This window comes from Punica granatum, chromosome 7, assembly GCF_007655135.1.
Source record: "Punica granatum isolate Tunisia-2019 chromosome 7, ASM765513v2, whole genome shotgun sequence".
In the NCBI taxonomy this organism is placed as follows: Eukaryota; Viridiplantae; Streptophyta; class Magnoliopsida; order Myrtales; family Lythraceae; genus Punica; species Punica granatum.
The window spans coordinates 8,673,013-8,697,041 of NC_045133.1; the positions used below are offsets into that span (position 1 = coordinate 8,673,013).

The following is a 24,029-nucleotide window of genomic DNA, read 5'->3' on the forward strand; positions in this document are numbered from 1 at the left end:
CTTCCATATTCTAGTTCCAATCAAGTAATTTCGATCCCGAGTTGGTTAAGTCCTTTATTATTCATTTCAAGGCATCAAACTTTAGAATTCCTCGATTCTTGCAATCGTCTGATTTAGAAGTTAGTAATTTCACGCAATCATAACTCATTATTCGGGGTGTTGTGAGAAATTTCCTTAGGAGACTGTATCCTTGGCACGCATGCATTATTTTAGACGTGTTTCGCAAATTAACCACAATAGCGTCATAAGAAGATAATCATATCATAACGAAGAATAATAGATTAGATGAAGTGAAGAACTATGCGTCCTTTAGTCAATATGCAAAGATAAAACGAAAAGACTTGTCTTTATGTATAAAAGAGCATATTTAGTCACTCTAGATGTGAAGAATCGCGTCTCATGTGACAAGATACATGAATAAATTAAATTTTGTCTAAATATATTGCATGCGTAAAAAGTGACTATAATCATCGAATTGGTATAATATAAATTAAAATATATCTAGGTTCATTGAAAGGGTAAAATAAAAATTAAGAAAAATCGAGAAACACTTTATCCAACTCTGCACTTTAATGATGGTAATACATAATAGATTAATTTTAGTTGATGATGTATAAAGTATCTTGACAAATTACAACACAATAAAAAGACCTACATATTCATCATAATTCTAGATTATTTCAAGATATAACTTTTTTCCTCGTAGATATAATTACAAAGATTCATGTTTTTTCATAATTGAAATATTAATAGAAAATATGTCTAAATATATTGGAAGAATCGATAGAGTTTTTGGGATGTTCAGATACATCGAATGAACAAAATATGAATTATAATAATTGTCTACACACATTGACCGCTAAAAGGGCAATTATGAAAAATTGAGAAACACAAAATTCAACTTCACACTTTTATATATGTAAGCCTACATACATTGGAAGAATTAGTAGAATTTATGGGACATCCAGATACATCGAATAGATGAAATATGAATATAATAATTGTCTGTATACATTGAAGCATAAAACGGGAATTTTGAAAAAAATTAAAAAACACAATATTGAGCCTTACACTTTTATATATGTAGTATATTAGACTTATGAGCATCTTCGTAATAAAACTAAAAATCCCTTATAAAAACTAAAAATCCCTTATTTTCAAGGGCTACATAGAAAACTGAAAAATAATCTATTTCATTATCTCATCCACTATCCATTTTAGAAGACCATCAAATTCTAAAAGGGTTTCAGGAGTTGGGTCAATAACGATCTTGAATTTGGTCAAAGATGCGAGAGGCATGCGTGCAAGGGCTAGTAACATAATAATAATAATAAATAAATAAATAAAAAGAAAGTAAATTCCGATAAGATCCTCTAAACTTTCATAAATCGACAAGGATACTCCAGCTTCCTTTTAAAATAGGACTCACACCATCTAATAATATTATAAATTAAAAGATACACAAAAAGAGCGTAACGCAGTGGTGTACGTTTTCACCTGATAATCAAGAGGTTTTATGTTCGATATTCAGTTAGACTACCTGTGCCTTTTTATTAGTTATTATAATTTCTTTTTCATTATATTAGGCTCACATGCATCTCTTACAATCGGGCAAAAAAATGTAAAAGATACAAACTTCCAATAATACTCACAATGGCTAATTTCATTTATCGATAGAAACAGAAAAAGGAAATTACACATACCGTGCACACATATATTAAGAAGATATAGACCGTCAATTGATAATAGACGACATAGCCCTAATACAACGAAAGGAAAAATCAACAAGAAGAGGCAATTCAGAAAGGAAAATACATCCACCGGCTTCCTTTTATTTTGCTTATTTTTGGCTTTTTCATTGTAGACCCGTTGATGATGAGTTAAATGAAACACATGATCTGGGCTGTGGAAGATCAATGAGGATTCCGCAAATACTTGAGTCCTCAAATTTATAGCGGACCAACACGTAGGTTCTCGAAAAAATTTTACCACAAATTTAGGCCCTGAATTTTTAAAAATTATAACAAAAAGGCCCTTTTAGGTCTTTTATTGGCTAACATTTAAGTCCCTGAAAAGCCCTTTATGTTATAGTTTGTGAAAATTCAAGGACTAAATCAGTGACAATTTTTTTTTCGGAAACTCATGTATTAACTCCCAACAAATTTGAGGATCCAAGTGTTAGCGCCCTCATCAATCAATCCATGCAAGTCCCACACGTATGGCAGCAGAAGCAACATGTCAGCAGATACAACCTGCGGCATGCCCACCAAAAGAGAAGAGCCATCCCTTTAGTAATCAGTAAAGACGACCAGGAAAAAAAATCACATAAAAGTGAGGAAGAATGCAATTAATGTCCAGCGCATTTCGCAATTTATTCTGAGGATTATATCAATCAACTCATTTATATATAGAGAAAGATTACTCACACGGGCGCAATGATTGCAACGATTGACATGATAACGCAGCCACACATGCACTCCACGCAACTCTCATCGGACGATGAGGATGAGGATGGCCGTGACCGTTTGAAGAACAACTCTTTAGCAAGTTGATGGCCCATGATATCTCCCCCGGAACTGATCTTTCCTAATGAATAAGAATAACTCTCTATTTGGTCTGCAGGGTTTTGAAGACTGAGATTTGAGCTGAGATCATATGTTTATGTAGCCATCAATATTCATTAAATTATAAGGTCTTGTCTTTCCTTTTCTTTTCCTTTTTTAATCGGTAGACAATTAGGTAAGGTCTTTGTTTAATGAAATAATATGTACGGAAAGTCTTTGTTTTCTCATATAATTGCGCGTAGGTGGTGCAAAACGAAAAGCAGCCGGGAGTTGTAACCTCGTTAGTCTAATTAATTAGTCTGCTGTGTGATTCAGCAAAAAAAAAAAAAAAAGTCAGCCGTGTGAAAGATTACTAATTATTAAAGTGAAAAAACTGCTCCATGGAGGGAGAGGAATAAAATGGAGATAATAGAAAAACTTGTTCTTATCTTTTTCCATGTGAATTAGCCTCTCCTTATGTGAAAGCAAAGAAGAGCTCATGCTATAGGAAATGGGTGGAATTTCTAATGTTGAGCCAGTTGTGTTTTTTTTTTTTTTTTTTTGTGAAGAAGAAATATTTTATTAATCAGCACACATAATATACATCAACCACCACATGACAATATGAGCGCCTAACACAGCCTCCGTGCTACTGAAGTCTATTCTAGCCATGAGTCTGTCGATGTTTGTACCAGCCAGAAAACTACTGGGTTCATATAAACTCATATTAGTCAAACCGAACCCAGAAGCAAAATGAAAAAAACATCATGGGATCACACCCACTATATCCCAAACAAATCGTACCCAACACAAGACAGGACCGAACAACTATTGACGAACTAATCAGACTGAGACATCTTCCCGTGGACGCCAGGGTAGCGGATAGAACATGAAACATGTAGGTACCATCGGACTACGTCGGTAAATTGTCGATGATGAGCGTCCGGCTAGCTAGAGTTTTTCTTGGTAGAGAAGAGGTGGCGGTGACCGGAGAAGACTCCAGAGGTTCCAATCAAATTGGGATAAGTCGCCATGGTTCGAATCCGAGTTGAGTTCGACCATCGAAATAGCTGAAGGCGATCAACCAAGATGGAGGAGGATGGGTAGTGGAGTAGTTTAGAGCAGCGACAATGGAGTAGATCTGCAACAAAAAATTACAAAATGAAATAGCAAAGGAAAGTAGTAAGTGGAGGAGAGAGGGAGATGGAGTCGAATTTAGGGGTTAAAAACTGAGAGGCTGATAGAGACAGAGGAAGGAGGGCTAAGGATCTATCAAAGTAGGGGAGAAGGAATCGCTGCAGGATGCCCCCCGCCGGAGCCGGATGAGCCAGTGGCAGCGATGACTGTTTTGTTTTGGGGGTCTTAGGGTTTAAGGATAGAACACCAAGAGAGAGCCATCTGTAAATTGTTGAGCCAGTTGGTTGAGTGTGAAAACTTTTTGCATTCGGGAAAATAACGTTTCATATTAATTTTTTTTATGTGAAATATTATTTTTGGAGTGCAAAAATTTTTTGCACTCCAAGAACAACGTTTTACTCTGAAAATTTCTCTTATACAAAATACTGTTATTGGAGTGAGATAACTTTTTGTACAAGAATAACAACGTTTTGTATTTAGATATTGAGAACTCTCAATACTAGCTAAACAATGCCTTTTTGTGCAAAGAGTTTTTGCACTCCAAAAATAATGTTCCGTATAAGAGAGATTTCTCAGTGTGAAACGTTTTTCTTCAAATGCGAAATATTATGAACCTCTAAATTAAAATGTCATTATTTTCTGGAGTTCAATAATTTTAATTAAAAAAAATTACTCTTAAATTTTGAAATTAAGAAGTATATTTATATAAGTATTTTTGCCCTCGATCAAAAGAAAAAATTATTTGTAAAAAATTAATTTTGAAGTGATAGGTTAATTGAACTGATAAATATAAAGATCAATATACTATTAGACTTTGCGTTACATATTTCCTATAAGCTTAAATTCTATCTTGGAAAATTCAGCATAGCAAATTAATTTCTATTAATTCTCCAAATGCATAAAACTGCAACATAATTATCTACATTACAAAAAGGGAGAAGGAAAATTATGGTGTAACTTTCATTTTTTCCAAAATTTCTATAAATTGAATTAATTGTAACCATTAAATTTGGGTTAGAATTGTCATTTTACACAAATAAGTACCAATTTTAACTCCTATTTTCTCTCAACCAGTCACCCACTTCCTTTTCTTTCATTTCCATCTCCTTCCCGGGCGCGAGGCATTTTTTTCATTATTATTTTTTACTATGTACAATTTTAAATAAATTAATAATAATAATATCGCTACAATGGGATATTCATATTTCAAAATAACATATCTAGAACATTTTTTAAAAATAAAAATGACGAATTGCTTATTAAATTCCCTGGGTAGAGTGGATACGACTCTTATTTATACTTTGTATCCAAAGTTTAGCAAAACAACTTCATTTGAAATATAAAAAAAATGATAATTACATTAAAAAAATAAGGACTCTCTACTAGAAAAAAAAATAAAGATGTTAGTCTTACGTTTAAATGCAAAAATTCAACAAAATTCTATAAAAATAAATTACATATGCAACGCATACGCATGAGTAAAATAAAGACTAGTGCTTTTACAAACATGATATAATTTTTTAGACGATTTATGCATGATTCAGTGCATAAATTCATCAATTATTTTTTCTTTTTGCAAGACTATTTCTCTTCCTTAATTTATTTATTAGCAGAAGTTTAACTTTATCGTTGGTGACGCAATTTTGGGCCAAAATCACCCCCAGACCAAGATCATCTTGTGGTGCACGGCTAAATTTGAAACTAGATTCATGCCTGGGCATTGTGCGGGTTTGAAAAATTATTAAATTTAATTTTTTTTATTTTTTAGGGAACTCTCAGTACATCTTAATACATCCTTGAATTGAGAAAATTTTTCATTCTAAAACTTTTAATGTTTATTTGATATTTTTAATATAATATTGTTACAACTTTATCAAGAAAAATAAATAAATAAATAAACTTAAATTGTGAATTACTAAAATGAAATTCTCACTTATTGGACGGTATTTTTGATGATTTTTATGCGTTTAAAACAGCTGATAAAAGGAATAACAAAGCTGCAATGATAGGAAGTACCAAACTTGATTTGTACAAGATCGATCGCTTTCAGGTCAGATAGGAAGAACTAGAATCTTTCAATCACTATCCTAACAATAGTGAACATTATAGTTGAGAAGCGCCTGTCATTTGTTAAGGACGACAACGGCATACTAATAGAAATTGCCATTTTTTACAGCTCAAACCATTTATGGAAAAAAGGACCGAGCAAGCAATAGATACTTCTATAACATTATTCACCTAACCAATCCACTTATATGTATAAATTTTGCGACAAGACAAAAGAGCGCTCTATATCGTTCCTTTTCATTCTGTATGTCGGGAGGAAGCTGTCATTTTCTAATGAGATATTAGGACTAATTAAATGAACTTTGAGCCATTCGAATACAGACCAGAGATTGTGACTATCGAAAATTGTATATTCGAACTAAGACAAAATGTCATTCATCAACGGCACTTCCCGAAGTGGAAAACATCATCGCCGTAGCAAACTCAAAAGACATATATATGAAAGAAGACAACCGAGTAAGTTTCCATTCCCCCGTTCTTATTACTGATAAGCAAGAGCACCTCCGGTGAAAGGGGCTGCTCAGAAGCGTGGTGGGCCCATCGGAGGGCCTCCAGGCCCCCCGAACATCGGCCCGCAGCAGCTCTCCAAGATGCAGCAGCAGCACAACACATAGGCACTGCCCAACACGAACAATCCAAATCAATCACAACAGTTGAATGCTACATTATGTATGTGTGCGTATCGTCCTCTCAACACCACAATCAAACTAAAAGGCTAATTAGAAGGGTCCCAAAAGATTTTTAAAACATGCGAAATTTATGAAGCAAATGAAAGATAAACTGCACAGAAGAACAAAATTTAACGCAGACGAGATAAAATGTTTTTAAGAATCAATTGTGCGATCTGGCATGTTCAGTTAGCACTAGTAGTTTCGTTGTAATTACATTGAGGGGGATAGTGCAAAGCGTACACGTAGTTTTCCTTATATCATTTGTTTTCCTAAAATGTACCTTCTAAGAGAAGAGAAATGTGATAGTTATGGACCGATAGATCAGCACATACCAGGCAGAAATGAGCCGGCAAACGCCGTCGCAAAGGAACCCGAAGCAACCGAATGGGCCGCCGGGTGGCCCGTGAGGAGGTGGTCCCCAGTGAGGCGGCATCTTTCTCTCAATCTCTTGGTCGAACTTTCGGTGGTTAAGCTTGTAGAGGTAGGAGGTGGGGAGGATGGAGAGATCTGAATAGAGATCTCGAACTTATATACAGTGAAGATTCCGGTGGGACTAATAAACTTCGTGGCTAAGGATTTTGAAAAATGAAACCACGGGAAGAAAGGAACCACACCATCAAGTCCAAACCTAACATTCAAACATCCAACGTCCCGACTGGCATGTATGTTTGGATTCACATTAAATATATAGTTAGCCTTTTGACTTGGGGTATCATGATTTTGAAATTACAAATATATATACATACATATATATATATATATATCATTTTCTTTCGATTACAAAAGAGGTTTCACAGATTTACTCGAAGAAACGAAGAAGAAATTGTTTTTTTCGATTACATAGGAGGTCTATAGATCTAATACAATGAATTAAAAATCATAATAACTATAATAAGGTATGATCCATACGGATGGTCATACTAATGAGAATCTAATTTATATACCAGACACAATCGTATACAAATGGACCACATTCCCTTTCTAATACATCTATAGGTTAAATGTGCTTTGCCCCTTGACCTATTAGGTGAATTTAAGTTTACCCCTTGACCTTCGAATTTTAGCAGAATACCTCTAACCTTACCGAAAAATAAGCAAGGTGCCACTTTGACATAATTCCAACCAAATTTTCGGCCAAAAGAGACACATACCACTCACATGTTATATTAAAAGGGACAAAATTGTCACTCTACTCATTGAAAATAACAAAAAAAAAAGGAAAAAGAAGAGAACGTTGATTTGGGAATTAGAGCACCATGGATCCACCCACTCTGTCTTCTCGCCAAGTAAGTCCAGAGAAAGCTACAATCACATCTCCCCGGCAGCCCTATCTCCAGTGAGCCACAACCATCATCTCGCTGGTGACCCCATCTCCGGTGAACAGCCAGACCCCGTGACCACTTTCTCACCGTTGGTCCAAATCTGTTATGACAAACCCATCGCCAGTGAACAGCCAGACCCCATCTCCATTGGTGCAAGGTATAATGGATCAATTTCGTGATCGGGAACCGATTTTCCATCAAATGTAATTGAACAACAATACATATAGAAGGACTCGACTAGTGATAGAACTATTCCTTCCTTGGTCATCAGTGTTGTCCGAGTCTTATCCTTTGCTTGTTTTAGGTACATGAGACAGAGGAATTGAAAGGTGTGCTTATGATCCTACCAAAATTATCATGCTTGGTTAGTCTTAATGAGCCCATAGTATCCGAACTCTCCTGCAAAGTTAGTAAAACGTTTTATAGTACAACCTTTAAGTTCTCTTCTTTTTTTTTTGGCAGCAATTAATGGAGTGACAATTTTATTTTATCCCTTTTAATATAACATGTGAGTGGCATGTACCTCTTTTGGACGAAAATTTAGCCGGAATTATGTTGAAGGAGCACATTACTTATTTTTCGGTAAGGTCAGGGGTACTCCACAAAAATTCAAAGGTCAGGAGGTAAACCTAAATTCACCTAATAGATCAGGGAGTAATGTGCATTTAACTCTATATCTATAATACTCAAAAAGGAGAACTTTCTAATTTTACCTACACTAAATATATTTAAATTAATAAGAATTATTCATTTAAAGTTAAAAATATTAAAATAACTTAACAAACTATCCACTCACTTCTCAAATCCCACATTTTCTCTCCCTTATCTCTCTCCACTCTCATCTCTTTCTCTTTATGTCACTTTTTTCTTTAAAATTTTTTTGTTTTCTTTCCACTATCATCCCTTTCTGTCTGTCACTTTTTTTTTCAGATATTTTTTTTCACAATTTCGCACATAATGCGGGCACACATCTAGTGTGTGTATATATATATATATATATAAACTTATTCATGATACAGTAGTAATTTTAACAATATTGTATATAAACTTTCATGTTCCATTCTCCATCATTAACTGTGAATGCGTGAATGATATTTTTTATAAAATATCAACTAAAAGTACTACAAATCCTCGATTCATTATATTTCAGAAGTACATTACACAAAATATTAATTAAAATATATAAATATATATACAATCTTGGGAGATGCGCTGCAATCAGACTAATTTTCAAACACACTTATACACATTTTTCTTCTTTTCCTTTCTTTTCACTTCGTTTGGATTCTTTGATTCAGACGTAGGGTAAAAGACTTTGGCCCAAGAAGGGGAAAAAAAAAAAGGAGGGGCAGGTAAAAGAAATTTGCTTCCCTCTTTCAATAGGAGATATTGCATAGTGATATCCGATTAAGTTTTTCAGATAACATTTTGAATATATCTATCTCAAAACGGTGTCCCGAAGAAAAATTAATAAAATTGCTAGGATAATTAGCACCCATTTACTTCTTTGTTACAATCTAATAAATTATTTATCACGCCACATACTGAGATAGGATCAACAAAAAATCTCTCCCTCTAATGACATTATCCTCTCCATATAATGGAGTAGTTTCAAAGTGAAATGATTTGACCTCCAAAGTATGCTTAAGAGGATTTCAGACACGCTCATTGTTATTAATGAATGCTCCCCATCTTTTGTGAAGACTAATTACTTGAGTGCCCTGGTGAGGCGCTAATTTGCTGAATTCGGCAGGAATAATATTACTCCATCCATTCTTTGGGTGAAATATGAGTTATTTCCGACTTATTGGTTGATTTATTTATAATCATCGCTAACACAGTTAATTTACAATTATCCCAAAAATTCTAATAAACTGACATTATAGGATTATGTTTGTTATTCAAAATAATTAATGTAGCAACTTGGTTGGTATACCCGACGCAAGGAGTAGATCTTAGTGGATCAAAAGAAATCAGCTAAGATTTGGTACAAAGGAATGAAATGAAACGGGTGTAATTAAAAAAAATTGCTGGGTGTAATTAAAAAAAATTGCTATGTATTAAAGCATAAAATGCAATTATAATATGAGGGAATATAATTATATTGAGCTTATTTATCAAAACATCATTCTATATATTCTTAAATATATGGAATTAAATAAATAAATGTGAGGCTAGTGTTCACCAAACATGCATATATACATATCCATATGCACATGCATGGTTACATAACATACATGTATATAATATACCATTATTTTTTTTGGCTGGATCTTTAAATGTATATAATATGCCACAACTTGTGGCTGGATCATTATCTATATGAAAAAAAAAAATAATAATAAAAACGAAAAAGTGAGAAATCAGAGATAGAGATGAGTGTAGAATGGGCCAAGTGGCCTCCTCTTCAGCAGCCCTTTCCTTCCCACCGCCTTTGACCATCTTTGACCACCTTCTTTTTCTTCTTTTCATCCTTATTTAAGTCATACCCTTCCTTGCTCTATCCCTAGCTGAAAGAAAACGAAAATGAACCAGAAGAGAGAGAGAGAGAGAGTGAGAACTGGCTGAGTTGAGAAAATTCTTGGAGAAGAAGAAGAGGAAGAAGACTAAGTTGGAGTATTGATTAGTAAGTTGATTATCTATGATTTAAACATTCATATTTACTATGTTGTACATGGTTTGTGGCTCTTCTTGCATCCTTCTTGTCTGATCAAGTTTCAAAAGATTAGTTTATGGTAATTTTGTTAGTTCTCCTAACTGATATAAATTGAGTTGGATATATATTTGGAGTTAGTTTTATGTTGTGTTAGGATGAGTTTGGTCACCAATAGAAGCTGAATAATTCGGTTGTAAGGCAGGGGGCAAATTTCTTAGTTGAGTTAGGAGGTTTCTAATACACATAACATGCCCTTCTGAAAATCTATATATACATATATAGATGTAGACAAGTGTGTGTACATATGTATATATATGCATATATTTTGCTCTTTGAGCTGACTATGGATTGGAGAAGGGATCTGATTTGAAATTTATCATGCATTATAATGATATCATGTGATGGGTTGATTGACCAAGCTCTTGTTTATTTGTATTTTGGAACCAAAGAAGTATTTAGAATTCCTTGTACTCCTTACTTGAATTTGGCTGATCGAATTAGCCCTCCGTATAATATAATTACTATTCTAAACTGATATGATTTGAGTTATGCATAGCATATCATTGGAATCGTTATGTCATTGGTTATATTTTAATTATATTATCAAATAATACAGGAGTTAAAACTGATACCTATATGTACTCTTATTTAGCATATTATTTAACCTTTGTGCTTGAACTGAATAGGGGCTGGGGAGACTGAGGTTATACCTCTGGAAGGCTCGACTCATTAAGTGGTCATTTCAGGGGTGTTAGTGAGTACTTTCTTCCATCGTAAAATGACAATAAATATATATATATATGTATGTATGGTTATAGAGGTGATGGTGGCTGAATTGATTGCGGAACATAGTTGATGTGTATGCTTAGTATGCTTGTGATGGTTGGACTATAGCCATGGGATCGCTGAACCCGGCGGAATATAAATAGGGACTTGATCGGCCGCTGGACCCGGCGGAATACAAATAGGGACTTGATCGGCCGCTGGACCCGGCGGAATACAAATAGGGACATGATCGGCCGCTGGGCCCGGCGGAATACAAATAGGGACATGATCGGTCGCTGGATCCGGCGGAATACAAATAGGGGTCTGATCGGCCGCTGGACCCGGCGGAATATAAATAAGGGCCTGATCGGCCGCTGGACCGGCGGAATATAAATGAATGTCAACTCTTACCGCCAGAGGTTAATGGGCGGCCCCCGCTGATGAGAAGTGGGTGTTGGAAGTTGAGAATGGTATGAGTGAGATGTGCGGGGTCACGGTACCGTCATAGCTCTGTTGCGAGGAAATGCAACCCTATGGCTATATTACTGTTGCTTGGATTTGGTTGCCTATGAGTTGTGTGAAAGGATGATCTTGGTATTGGATGCTATATCACGGTGAAATATGTATATATATATGTATGATTGATTGTCGTGAATTGTGATGTAACATATTAGCTCATTTTACCTTGGAATATAGTACTCACTGAGTTGCAGCTCACCCCCTGCATACATTTTTCCAGATGAACTAGGAGCTAGACTAGCCGCACAGGAGGACTTTGGATAACGGGGATCAGCGCAAAGGATTTTGGCAAGTAGGCCCACCCATAGTATAGGTAGTAAGTGTTCATAAATGTTACAATCCTGTTACGACCTGAAACTTTTGTTAGTTGGTTTAGTGGTATGGTTGTAGCTGAACACACTATGGAGAGCATATATGTACATTAGAATCCGTTAGACTCATTATATATTCATGTAGAGCATGCCGAGTTAGTTTAAAGGTTGGATGTGTTGTAGAAATATGCTATATATATATATGAAAGCTTTTCGTTCAGTCTGTGTTACAAGCTGGTTGCAACTGAGTAATCTTTGAGAGTTTTATGCATATATCTGAATTAGTTAGGTGGTTATATGTTTATATAGAGCTTGTTGGGTTGGTTCAATGTGTTGGGAGTTAGGAAAACGGATTATACATATATGAGTTGCGTATATGATAATGGATGTTAAGGAATAGAGGGGAAACTCTGCTATAAGTTTCGGGTCGTGACAATAAATATATATATATATATGATACTTACACAAAAAGTTATTGAAATGGGAAAAAGACTTAATTTTCTTTTAGAAGGAATACCAATTCCATCATGCTGAAGAAGAAAACGCTATCACGAGGGAATGCTCCCTCCAACTCATATAAGTGACGCCATATATGAGGAAATAGAATGAAAAGACGAAATATTCATTCCATTTTCTTCCATTCCAGCATACCAAATGGGAACTATAAGAGAATTCCATAAATCTTCTACTTAATTAGGATTAAGGAAATCATAGTTATTCATAAGTACATGTATTATACAGGGTAAATGTATTAGGTGATATACTGCAACCTAGCTCATAAAGGCGTCTTAATCATGTCTAAATGTGTCTTAAATGTCTGAATGTGTCTTACTGGTCGAACTTTGATCGGAGTTTGATTCATCTAGACAAGAAATACGATAGGACCCAAGTCAATCTTGCTCAGCTTGGCATCTTAGTCATGTCGTCGTATCATCTCATATTAGAAAAAATGCCAAACCTGCATTCTGACTTATTTGAACAATTCCCATAGCTTCAATGGCAAGAAATGCAGGTGGAATGCACAAACAATGCAAGTTCTTTTTGTCTATTAACCTTCATATATGGTCGTACAAGGACAAGTATTCAAGCAGCAACACAAATTAAATGTCCTTTTTTATTTTCCACATCAAAATATCCTGAATAATAATGCATCATTAATTTCTATGTGGATGAAACCCCAAGAATTCATTTGCAGCTGTTCATCTGTGACAGTGAGATGTCCTTCAAGGAGGTGGAGGGCCTGGTGGGCCGGGTGGACCAGGCGGCCCAGGTGGGCCGAAGGGCCCACCAAAGCAATCTTGAAACAGCCAGCAACAGCACAGAAAGCTCAAGCTGTCCAATTTTTTTAGAAAAAGAAAACAAAATTAAAGAGTAAAATTACAGAATAATATTGACAAGTGATAACTTTTGAGCAAACACTAAACAAATTAAAATTAAAGTTTCCTATGACAGACAATCTCAGCGTGCATAAATGTATGTTAAAGTTTCAGAATCTTTTATCATAATTATTAAGTTCGACCAAAAAAATGTGGTAATTTTTGAAGTGACATAGATTGTCTTAACTGCTATAGCCACCTGTTAACTGTATTGAAGAAGTTAATAACTGTTTTGAGTCTGCAAATATTCTGACTTAAATTTGTCATGGGAGAAAGGACACATACCAGGAACCAATAAAGTCGCAGCAGCCACCAAAGAGACTGGGCGGCCCTGGCGGTGGAGGACCCCATCCTGGCGGCCCTCCTGGCCCTGGTGGTCCTGGCGGTCCGGGCCTCATATATAAACGTCAAACTAAGTCTCGAGAGCTCTTCTCCTGCAAAATCAACTGAAGAGAATATGACAGAGTTCAACTTGGGTTTAAGCCTGGGCATGTACATATATATATATACACAAACCAGTGGCATGAGGAGGAGTTGTTCAGTAAGGAAAGTATGCTTCTACAAGAAGCATCCAGGCTATGTCTATTTTATTCTATGTAACCGAATTACAATGCAGAAACGTTTCTGAACTTCCATGCCAAAACATCCAACCATGTCTCAGCACCTAACCTTCCATATCTCCACTCTTGTCGTTTCACCTGCTACTCTTCCAAACCTACCATTCCAACAACTGTGTTCTTCACTTGATGCTTCACGGTGTCATCGGATCCCGAAGTTCGACCATGTTATAAACTAAATGGGAGAGCCCGACCATAACATTCAATTGCCCATACAATCAATGTGGGACAAGTCCTATACCTCGCAATTAGTTCACTCCATAACATTCGTACATCCCCCCATAAGGACCAACGTCCTCATCGGTCATGGCTGGCACTCCCGCGTCACCATTCCGAGGTTGATTCTGATATCAATTGTTATAGGCTAAATGAGCTCTCCCACCTAATAGATTAGTCTTTTCGATCAGGCTCGTCCGTTTAGTCTATAACAGATTAACGATTGGTCATCAAAGATTTTGTGTTCTTCCTTCATGACTACGGTTCCTGCAAAAAGAAAGAAAGAATGATCAAGACAGATCATTGTGTATATCCGTGGTCGGTGACTCGTTGCGCTACAAACTTCTATTAGAGCTCAGTTAGACATGGGGTCTCATTCTGCACTGAACACTTTATCTGCTTGTGAGTGGCATAGATTTGATGCATATGGCCTTCATATGGCCTCATGAAGGCGGGGCTCTTACTTTAGGGCCAAGGAACTCAGATGCCCAGCTCCTTTCGATTGCATATAACCGAACGAAGGTCCAATTAACTGCCTAGATTTGTTGCGCCGGGTCACGAGCTGCTGTGAGGCTTTCCAGAGTAGAATATTTTCCAAAACTGTTAGGCCTAGTCACGTTTTTTCTCTTCTAAGCCTAAAACGTCTTGTTAGATTTGATCTAGCCTGCAACCGGATCCTCTCGAGCTCTGTTCGGTACCATGAAAGAGGATCCACGCATCCCTTCAAACTTACATATTACCGAACTACATTTCTGCGCAAACTCAAAGAAAAGAAGTTGGGGCTTCTAATTTTCAACATTTATTGTACTCTTTCCACGGCTTCGATGAAGATTTACAGCACCAGAAACACTTAAAAACATTTGTTTTCTTAAGAAAGAAAGGCGATTTAAAAAAAAATAAATAAATAAGAAAAACTCAAAAAACATTATGACATTGTTTGCTCTCAGATGATCTTTCCATCAATCAATTCCTCCTATATCAACCCTAAAACCCACTGCGACCAAACCTGATCCAGCAGTCTTTGACTAAGATATGCTCTTGTTTCCTCCAACACGAGAATTGGCGCCTTTGTCTCTACGGGACCCGCTTGAACTGTGCTTCTTTCGCTTGCTGGGGGCATCAGTATGCACAGGGTCCACCACCGGCCCAGAGAACGTCTGGGATAGATCCTTTGAGTAGGTGAAGGAGGTGGAGCTGAAGGGGACGTCGGGAGGAAGGGCGGGATCAAAATATTGGGAAGCTCCAAGAGGAATGGAGGTGACTCCATCCTGGTGCGGTGGAGGGAACTTCTCGCTCTTGCTCTTCCCATTCGTCTGGGAGATCAATCGCCTTTTCTGTTTTACAAGGACCCAAAAATGACGAAAGATGGCCATCAGTTGACGAGACAAACTTTCTATAATTTCAACTTGCCACCCCTGTAATCAACTAGGCTTTCCCGACTTTCCTTCAGCACTTTTTTGCATTAGCTACATATATGAACCCAAAAGTTCCATCTAATTGCCATGCTACTTCAACAAATAACACTTAGCATAGAAATATACAAGTAAATAAGGAGGCTTACATCGATATTGGGCTGAAGCTCAGCATTGGCTTCGGGAGCAGGGTAAGCCCTGACAGCACGTTGACGCGTACGAGTTTTCTTTACATCATCACCTTGTGCTTTGTTAGCAGCCCTCAATCTGCACCACTCAAAAAAGTATTTCTTGTCAATTACACTGATACATGAATAGCAAATTCCTATATTTATCCATTCAAAACCAAATCTTTCCGGTTAAGGGTTTATCGAACACCAGAGATCTGCCTTATATAAAGTATGATGGACCAGCATGGTACAGGCTGCTAGTTATTCATACCCATAAGTTGTATAACAAAGACCAAAAAAATATCTACTTCGTATTGATACCTAAATGATTTTAATAAACTGTCACTTACAACTAGCGATGACAGATAATTTAGTTAGGAAAACTGGGAGAAGCGACTGAGTTTTCAAGATTATCTTTCATTTGAAAAAAAAAAGAAAAAACACATGTTGGATTGCCCACAAAAACGTGGGTTGCTTAGAGTAAGCGTGTTGGGTTACTGTGGAAAAATTTAGAAAGGTGCAGCATGGGAAAAGTAGAGAGTTGGTAAGTTGGAGTTCGCCTGGATCAATTTTGAGATTACCCATACCTACAAGCTTCATCTCCTCGTCGTTTAGCATCGATTTCCTTAGTTGGGGGATATTTTGGAAGGCTAGACGGCTCACACGCGTATGGTTCAGTGTTGAAGTACTGCACGATTAAAAAGGTTACTATCAAATAAGGAAAGCAGAACAGTAGTGGAAGAGGACAAAGGAGGGACCAATGCAGCTTAAGAAAGACATGGAGCCACATATGTTATTCACTCGAACTTAAGAAAGCAAAAGAATATTGAAAGAGGATTTCAGAATTCTCAATGTTTTCACATGATTTGTTTGTTATCAACCAATTCATGTGATGTCTCCAGAGAATCATTTTAGATCAAATAAATCAAGGAAACAAGAAACAAGACATACGAATACGAGCCAAACTAATTGAAAATGAAAACAAAGAACATATGCAAGAACAATCAATCGCACCTCACTTTGTAACGCAGCTGTTGCTGTTAGACGCTCTTCAGGATCAATTGCAAGAAGAGTCTCGATGAGAGGAAGAGACGATGGAGGGAAGTTTTTAAAGGTCTCCTTGATGCTTCTTTTATAAGGTTCCCGGGGCTTGAATAAGGTTGCATTAGGCAACTTGTATTTCCTCCAGTATGCATCAGAAGGGGAGCCACACAACTTGTATATCTTGTGAAGTTGCTCAACCTATAAATAGTAATGAGCTATTGTTATTGAAATACAAAATTTTAAGATAATCTGCAAAACAGGAAAGTTCGCATTCTTGACTGAGAATCATCCGACAGCATAAAGACATCTTCATTTCTGCTGCGAATAAAATACCGTATAAGCACCAAAGAAATAAGAATCAAAAGGCAGCAGCTTTTAAGAGGTAGCTCGAGTTGAACCATAAAATCAGATGAATGTATGGGAATGGAGAAGATAAAGATATTCACAAATTTAAGCCAGATGTTGAAAGATCTTCAGTTTAGTTATGCTTTATAGGTAAGACACTTGTTGGAAGGCTCGAGCTGGACTAATTCAACTGTCCAACTAAAAAGACCAAACTGTCTCCAAGGAAACACCAAATTTAAGCCTCAGCAGGTTACGAGTAGCTTTGACTCGCTTGCACTTTGATTTAATAGTCCAAGCAAGACCAAGCACATTGATAGGTGGAACTTACTCTTTGTTGACGAGATAGATAAAATAAGATGAAAGAATCACAAGTGCAATTAAACAGATTTGATTCGACCATTTACCACTTCCATCGTACTATCAATTTCATTCTTGTTACCAAATGTTTGCTGATTAAATCATGAGCTTAGTTGCAATAGAAATTAACCATACCACATACCTCTGTACGACCAGGCATGACAGGCTTTCCAGCTAATAACTCAGCCAAAATACAGCCAGCACTCCACAAGTCAACACTCACACCATAGTCAGTGGCTCCGAGGAGAAGTTCAGGAGGTCGATACCATAGAGTAACCACCCGACTAGTCATTGGATGCTTATTGTCAGGATCAAACATCGACGCTAGCCCAAAATCGGCAATCTTGAGCACCCCATCGTTGTCAATCAAAAGATTTGACCCCTTTATGTCACGATGCAGAACGTGGCGGTTGTGGCAGTGTTCAAGACCCGATAGGAGTTGATGCATGTAGCATTTAACCTGCAATACAAGCAAATATAAGACAATAGAAAACTTCCACAATAGCACACAATTTGCCGTGATTTAACCACCCCCTCCCTGGAGGAAAAAAGAGAAAGGCGGAAAGAGTAGGTGTCAACATTCAAAATGTGGCAAACCTGTGATTCTGTAAATTTGATTTCAGGGCTAGCTGCAAGTCCCGCTAAATCATGCTCCATGTACTGAAACACCAAGTAAAGGCTGCAGGACATTCGTGAAGTGACCAATCCCTCCAACTTTACAACATTAGGATGGTCCAATCGCCGCAAGATGAGAATCTCTCTGGCCATGAACTTCACACTTTCGGGTTCCAAGTTGTCAAACCGCACCTTCTTCAGGGCTACAACTTTACCAGTCAGCATATCCTTAGCCTTATACACGTTACTGTAGGTTCCTTGACCAATCTAACAGATCAAACGAATAACCAACACATGCAGTTTTAGGAAAGGAAAGGAATAAATTGGTTCAAGAAAAAATTTGGAGAATAAAGGGCTTAATAATCCCAATTCATGCAGCAATGTCTTTGTCGTTGAAGACGAAACACGATATCATCAAGAAAGTTTCCTTCCATAAACTTTCTGATGGGTCATTAGTCACTGTTCAGAGTTTACTAAACATGAAATATACAAATATTGCATTTTTATCTCCAATGCCAGAAAGATAATGAAATATGGCACTTATGGACTATCAGGAGTGATTAAAAACGGCAAAATCATGCAGCAAGTCTGCAAAATTTTTATGAAATGGACATTCCTAATTGCACACCCTGGATGAAAGTCATTTGAATTTGAATGGACCAAACAACTGAGTAACCGCATAGCAATTTCATGCAGAAATATCTCATGTGATAATCCAAGAAATACCATCACAATATTCAACTCAGTAAAACCACTCCAAATAGGAGAAACCAAACATTATCTAAGCAAGGGACATAATAAAACATTATCAGTAACCTTATCAATCTTCTCAAAAGTGTTTGCCCGCCTTGGGAGCCAACCACTAAGTGCTTCCCCACATGCTTCTGATAGCCACGAGGGCCAACCAGCGGCTACCTGCTCCCCATGTGAATGCTTCGGCAAATTCCTAGGCCTTGTACTTGTCCTCGATCGTCTCCGAAGCTCCCGTGACTGTTGATCATCTTTAGCCTTCTTTTCCTCCTCTGCCTCCAACTTTCTCTCACCATTACAAACCTCAACTTTACTAACCTGCCTATCAACTTTTGTCACAGAAACATTATCATCGAGCTTTTTGTTCGTCTCGACACTCGAACTCTTCACCCCCTTAGATCCCAGGACAGAGCTGGATGATAGCTGTCGGCCAAACACACAACCCATTCCTCAATCTGTCAATCCTCATTTCTCAACATTTTCTGCAAAAAGAAGCAACCTTGTAGCTCATTTCCAACAACTAAAAGTTCAACCAAAAACAGATTTTCGCATAAATCTCTTCAGCATGTGATTTGAGCCAGCGCTCTTGGCACACATGAAATAAGTCCTCATGTCATTAAACGGGGCTATTCCCCTGACAAAATAAATGCGCGATAACCTGTCTCCATGCCCTAATTAGATCGCCAACATTACAAAAAGACGACTGAGAGAATGAGAATAGCAGAAACACCAATCACAACATATGTGTCATGAAAGTCAGTTTCCTGTTCTAAAAAGTCAGTGCCAATCTCCAACTACCTCCACCTAAGAGGGGGCTGAAGCTCAACACACTGTCACAAGAGAGAAACAAGTTGTAGCCCAGAATGAATCAGCAACCCAACAGGTCAAACAACCAAACATCAAGACAATCCTCATTCTACCGATTCAACACCCTCGACAGGGCAACACCTTCCCGAGCTGAAAGAAAGACCAAATTTTGCGGCACACCCCGGAAATTCCATGGTGGTGTAAATCTGGGGGAAGAGATTGAACTGCTTACTCTGGTCGAATCTTGGCGGCTACAATGATTGATTTTTCTTAAGGGCAGACTGAGGAAATCAGAAGCATCGGGTCGAGCTGAAATGAGCCTCTCAGTCTTCTTCGCCCCCCCTGAAATCCCAGTTCTTGGGTCGACTTTGGAAGCTCTCGAGAGATGAGAGGAGGAGGAACCGAGGCAGAGTCAGTGAGGAAGCTTCAGATCACAGTGGCGTTAAGTCTCTCAGTTTCAAGCAGCTGCATTTCTTCCTCCTCCTGCTCTGATTGTTTTCTAGAGAGGGGGAGACAGTGGGGAGGAAGGGGAGGACCCACAATCTTCCTCGTTTCAATGGCACGCGTGGATATTCGCATTTTCCATTTTTCTTATTTCATTTCATTTTTCATTCTTTTTTCTTTATTTCCTGAATTGACGGGTGACCCTTTTTCGAAGTTTTTACTTTTCTTCATCCCAATAATAAAATAAATAAATAAAATTAACAACAACAACAACAACAATAACGACAACAATAACAACAACAACAATAATAATAATAGGAAGAAGAAGAACAACTAGCCCTCCCGCACGTGCTACACGTTCGTTGAAAACTCAGGTTTTGGTTAGAATGTTGATTTCCCAAGAATAGGCTATTTGGAATGTGAAGAAATGATTGAGCAAATATTATCGTACTAGTAATTTTATGGAGTGAAATTGTTAGAAAATATAAAAGAAATTACATGCGGTTTAGAGAAAGTGATAAGTTTCATGGGGGAAGTTGGCGAGATTTGTGGGGATGCCGGGAATGTAAAACATTTTAAAAAATAATTAATAGTAAGATCGATTTTAGGCAATTTAGAAAGCGGTTACAGTATCAACTTTTGGCTTATATGATAGTATTAGAAGCGTTATATTAGATAATAGTAATAATTGTTGTTATTGTTGTTATTAATTTTTTCATCCCAATTATTGTTAATTTATCGTTAATGGTCTACCTATTTTCTGCTATGACTTTATTTTCATATCATTAATTATTTGTTTGGTAATGGAATTATCCGCATTGGTTGAAGTGCATATTTTGTTGGCATTGTTTGACTCATGCTTTAGATTGTCAATTATTAAAATTTAAGACTTTTTTTATGAATATTAAAATTTAGACATGACAAAGCATGAAAGAACTGATGGAGACAGATTACTGTTTTCATTGCTTTTCGGTTAAGAAATTTTGCCTCTTCCGAAGTCAATTTAGTTATTTATACATTGAATATCGTTTTCTTGATGGTTATGCATTGAATATCATGAGATAACTATTCAGTTCTAGATTATATAATTAATATTAATATAATATAGTTATAAATACTCCTCTAAATATATCTATACTTTTACGAGATAACCGTTCAATACTAGATTACATTTTAAAATATCAGTATAAATTATTGCATGTATTACTAACGTGGATTGATTCAAACAATTCAACGCTTGTTCTACTTAAACAATGTCTCTAGTTCGAATTTTTGTGAATGCAGAAAATTCATACTAAGATAACTTTACTCCTTATGGACGATTCGATTTGACTGAATTAATCGGGACTCAATTGGATTTCGGAATATTATGATTCACACCAAAATTGTTGCTTGTATTAAAGTGGAAAGCACTTTTATGATGGGAAATTATACTTCAAAATTATATCCTAAATTATAAGAAATACCCTATGTTATGCTTATTCTCCACTAGGTTTGGGTTCAGAGTGTTGTTGCTGATATAAAACTGCTAAAATATAATTACTAAAATATAAGTGTTGATTTTGGAATAGAGAAGATTAGCATGGCCCTTGCGTAAGGATGGTAAAAAAATTATTAATATTAATAAAGAATAAATAAAAACAATTTTTATAAACACCTATAAATATGTTACAAAAAATTACTTTTTAACAGTTTAAATAAACTAAATTATGATTTTGAAAAAATTCATCAAATACTATTTATACTTAAAAATAACAAAAAAAGACTTATATAATGGCCATCACACTTCCAAATGAAACTTAAAAATTGCATTTACTAAAAGATCCATCAAAAAATTTACTTAGAAATTAATAATCCCAATAAATAAATGTGGTCTTTAATGACGTTGGAGTTTCATCTTCCAAGATATTGTACAAAACAGTTTCAAACCAATATTATATATTTATTCATTTTACTTATTTATTCATTTATTTATCTATTATTACTATACTTGAGAAACACTCAGTGGTATTAACATTTAAGTTCCCAAAATATCACTCTACATATTTTTTTAATTAACATCAACTATTAAATCACAGTTAAAATCGTAAATATACTTAAATAACTACCTATCTAGAACTTCTCACTCCCTTTTCTCTCCCTCCTTCACCTTCTCCCTCTCTGTCACCTCCCTCACATTGGAATCCTCAGATGTCCTTCCTCTCTCGTTTCATAATTTCCATATTTTAATTAATTTCATTTATTAATATTTTACTTAATTTCATTAATTAATAATTCACTTATTTTATTATAATTGCTAATAATATATACGTATTAGAAAATTATTATGAAAAGTTATATCTTTTAGAAATTCTAATAGAACAAAAAAAATGTTTATGAAATGTCGTGTGTAGCATGAATAACACGTCTCGTTACTTTGAATGAGCTATGACTTGCATGCTAGGGACGAATTAGATTAGAAAATATAATTCCAATCCCTTTCATTTTTAATTAATAATTAACTTATTTATGTATTGTCAAAGGGGAAACAGAAAATCAAAGCGCGGTTGGGGTCTTTGACCTTTCCTATGATGATGTGTTTTCTAAACCAGATGGCATCGATTAGCCTCTGGCTGGTCACCTACCTATTTCGTCTATTTGCTCAATGTCGAGGGGGAACTTCTACGTCATCGTACCTAAGGATCCATCAACTTTTTTTTCTTTTTGGTTTTTACTAAAATTATGGATATCCTCGAACTATTAATTAAACTAATTTTTTATTCGTCGGCTTGATCTTATCATAAAAATACTTTCAATAAATTTTGAATTTCTATATTATTAAGGTCTGTTCACTGTCCATCAACCATTAGTTGGGTTGCCTGCTCAGGTAGAGGCGAATCAATCCAATTCAACATTTGCGAGGGTGTCAAGTACAGCATCGGAGGATCGCATGCCATCACGAGTTGTCCAAAAATTATAATTAAATATTATTCCCACAAAAAATAATCTCTATTTAAGAGAATGAACGGAATTCATCGCTTGCTCACGCAAATGAAGAGCTCGGAAACATGCAAGACTGGCATACATTTTGTGTTTTTCTGCGGCAGAGTGGCTCTTAGGGAAGAGGTTTGAGTCGACCAGGTCTCTCCTGATGAGCTTGATGGTTAGACTGTTGGTGGAAATTGGAAATGAACAGATCACACAGAGCAAAATGAAGATTGCTATGGCTAAAAATTTGTCAGACACAAGAGCTTGACCCATTTTTGCCTGATTAACTCTTTCTTTTTCTTTCAATAGAAGCCTAGTCAACTCGTTAATTTAAGTTTTGGGGGTGATGGCTTAAATATTTTAGTAATGCCGCATTAGGACAGACTTCAATTAATCCTTGGATTGCCCTAATTTGAGGATTCTGTTGGGAGCATTGAAAGTTTAAATAAATGCTGGTCCTCTTCATTAATCTGTGTATTTCAAATGTTAGAGAACCAAATATATATTGTCACAGCCAAATGGAGTTATGGCAAATGTACACTTCACTGACAATGCATGTGTTGATACCCTAGTGTGTCTCTATAATATATATATATATATATATATATATATATATGCCACGTTGGCGCCACGTCAATATGAAAGGCACTCAAATTAAAGAAGGCACTCACTTGAAAATGCACTTCAATGATTGGCACCAAAAGTGAGTGCCAATGACGCCCACACACTATTTAAATTATATATGAATAATTACGTGTTTATATGTATTTACATGGTATAACTAATAATAATTAGTTAAATTAAGCAATTAAAATTAATGAAATTAATTACATTATTTAAATAAATTAAATTAATTAATTAAAATTACATTGATTAAAAATAAAAAGTAACTAAAATAAATTTAAAAATTTAAAAATA

The 24,029-nt window shown here is 36.1% G+C and overlaps 3 protein-coding genes across 5 annotated transcripts; all 3 read right to left on the minus strand.

The window, feature by feature from the left end:
• Positions 1-5,996: 5,996 nt before the first annotated feature.
• Positions 5,997-7,888, minus strand: LOC116214374. The gene is made up of 3 exons (XM_031549789.1): positions 7,878-7,888; positions 6,751-7,121; positions 5,997-6,364 (listed from the first exon to the last, which is right to left on the minus strand). The coding sequence occupies exons 1-3, from the start codon at positions 7,886-7,888 to the stop codon at positions 6,171-6,173; spliced, it is 576 nt and encodes a 191-aa protein (XP_031405649.1). The 3' UTR covers positions 5,997-6,170.
• Positions 7,889-12,998: 5,110 nt separating this feature from the next.
• On the minus strand, positions 12,999-14,058 carry LOC116213879. Of its 3 annotated transcripts, none has more exons than XR_004158137.1 (3): positions 13,884-14,030; positions 13,653-13,801; positions 12,999-13,323 (listed from the first exon to the last, which is right to left on the minus strand). XR_004158137.1 is itself a non-coding variant. In XM_031548991.1 (3 exons), the coding sequence occupies exons 1-3, from the start codon at positions 14,041-14,043 to the stop codon at positions 13,177-13,179; spliced, it is 303 nt and encodes a 100-aa protein (XP_031404851.1). In that variant the 5' UTR covers positions 14,044-14,058; the 3' UTR covers positions 12,999-13,176. The 3 variants fall into 3 exon arrangements, 2 of the variants coding, with proteins under 2 accessions (XP_031404851.1, XP_031404850.1); XM_031548991.1 differs by lacking the exon at positions 13,884-14,030 and adding an exon at positions 14,037-14,058; XM_031548990.1 differs by lacking the exon at positions 13,884-14,030 and having other exon boundaries at positions 13,653-13,877.
• Positions 14,059-14,967: 909 nt separating this feature from the next.
• LOC116213877 (probable serine/threonine-protein kinase At1g54610) lies at positions 14,968-20,229 on the minus strand. The gene is made up of 8 exons (XM_031548989.1): positions 19,933-20,229; positions 18,960-19,375; positions 18,126-18,410; positions 17,671-17,988; positions 16,797-17,024; positions 16,370-16,470; positions 15,762-15,879; positions 14,968-15,534 (listed from the first exon to the last, which is right to left on the minus strand). The coding sequence occupies exons 2-8, from the start codon at positions 19,338-19,340 to the stop codon at positions 15,226-15,228; spliced, it is 1,740 nt and encodes a 579-aa protein (XP_031404849.1). The 5' UTR covers positions 19,341-19,375; positions 19,933-20,229; the 3' UTR covers positions 14,968-15,225.
• Between the last annotated feature and the right edge of the window lie 3,800 nt (positions 20,230-24,029).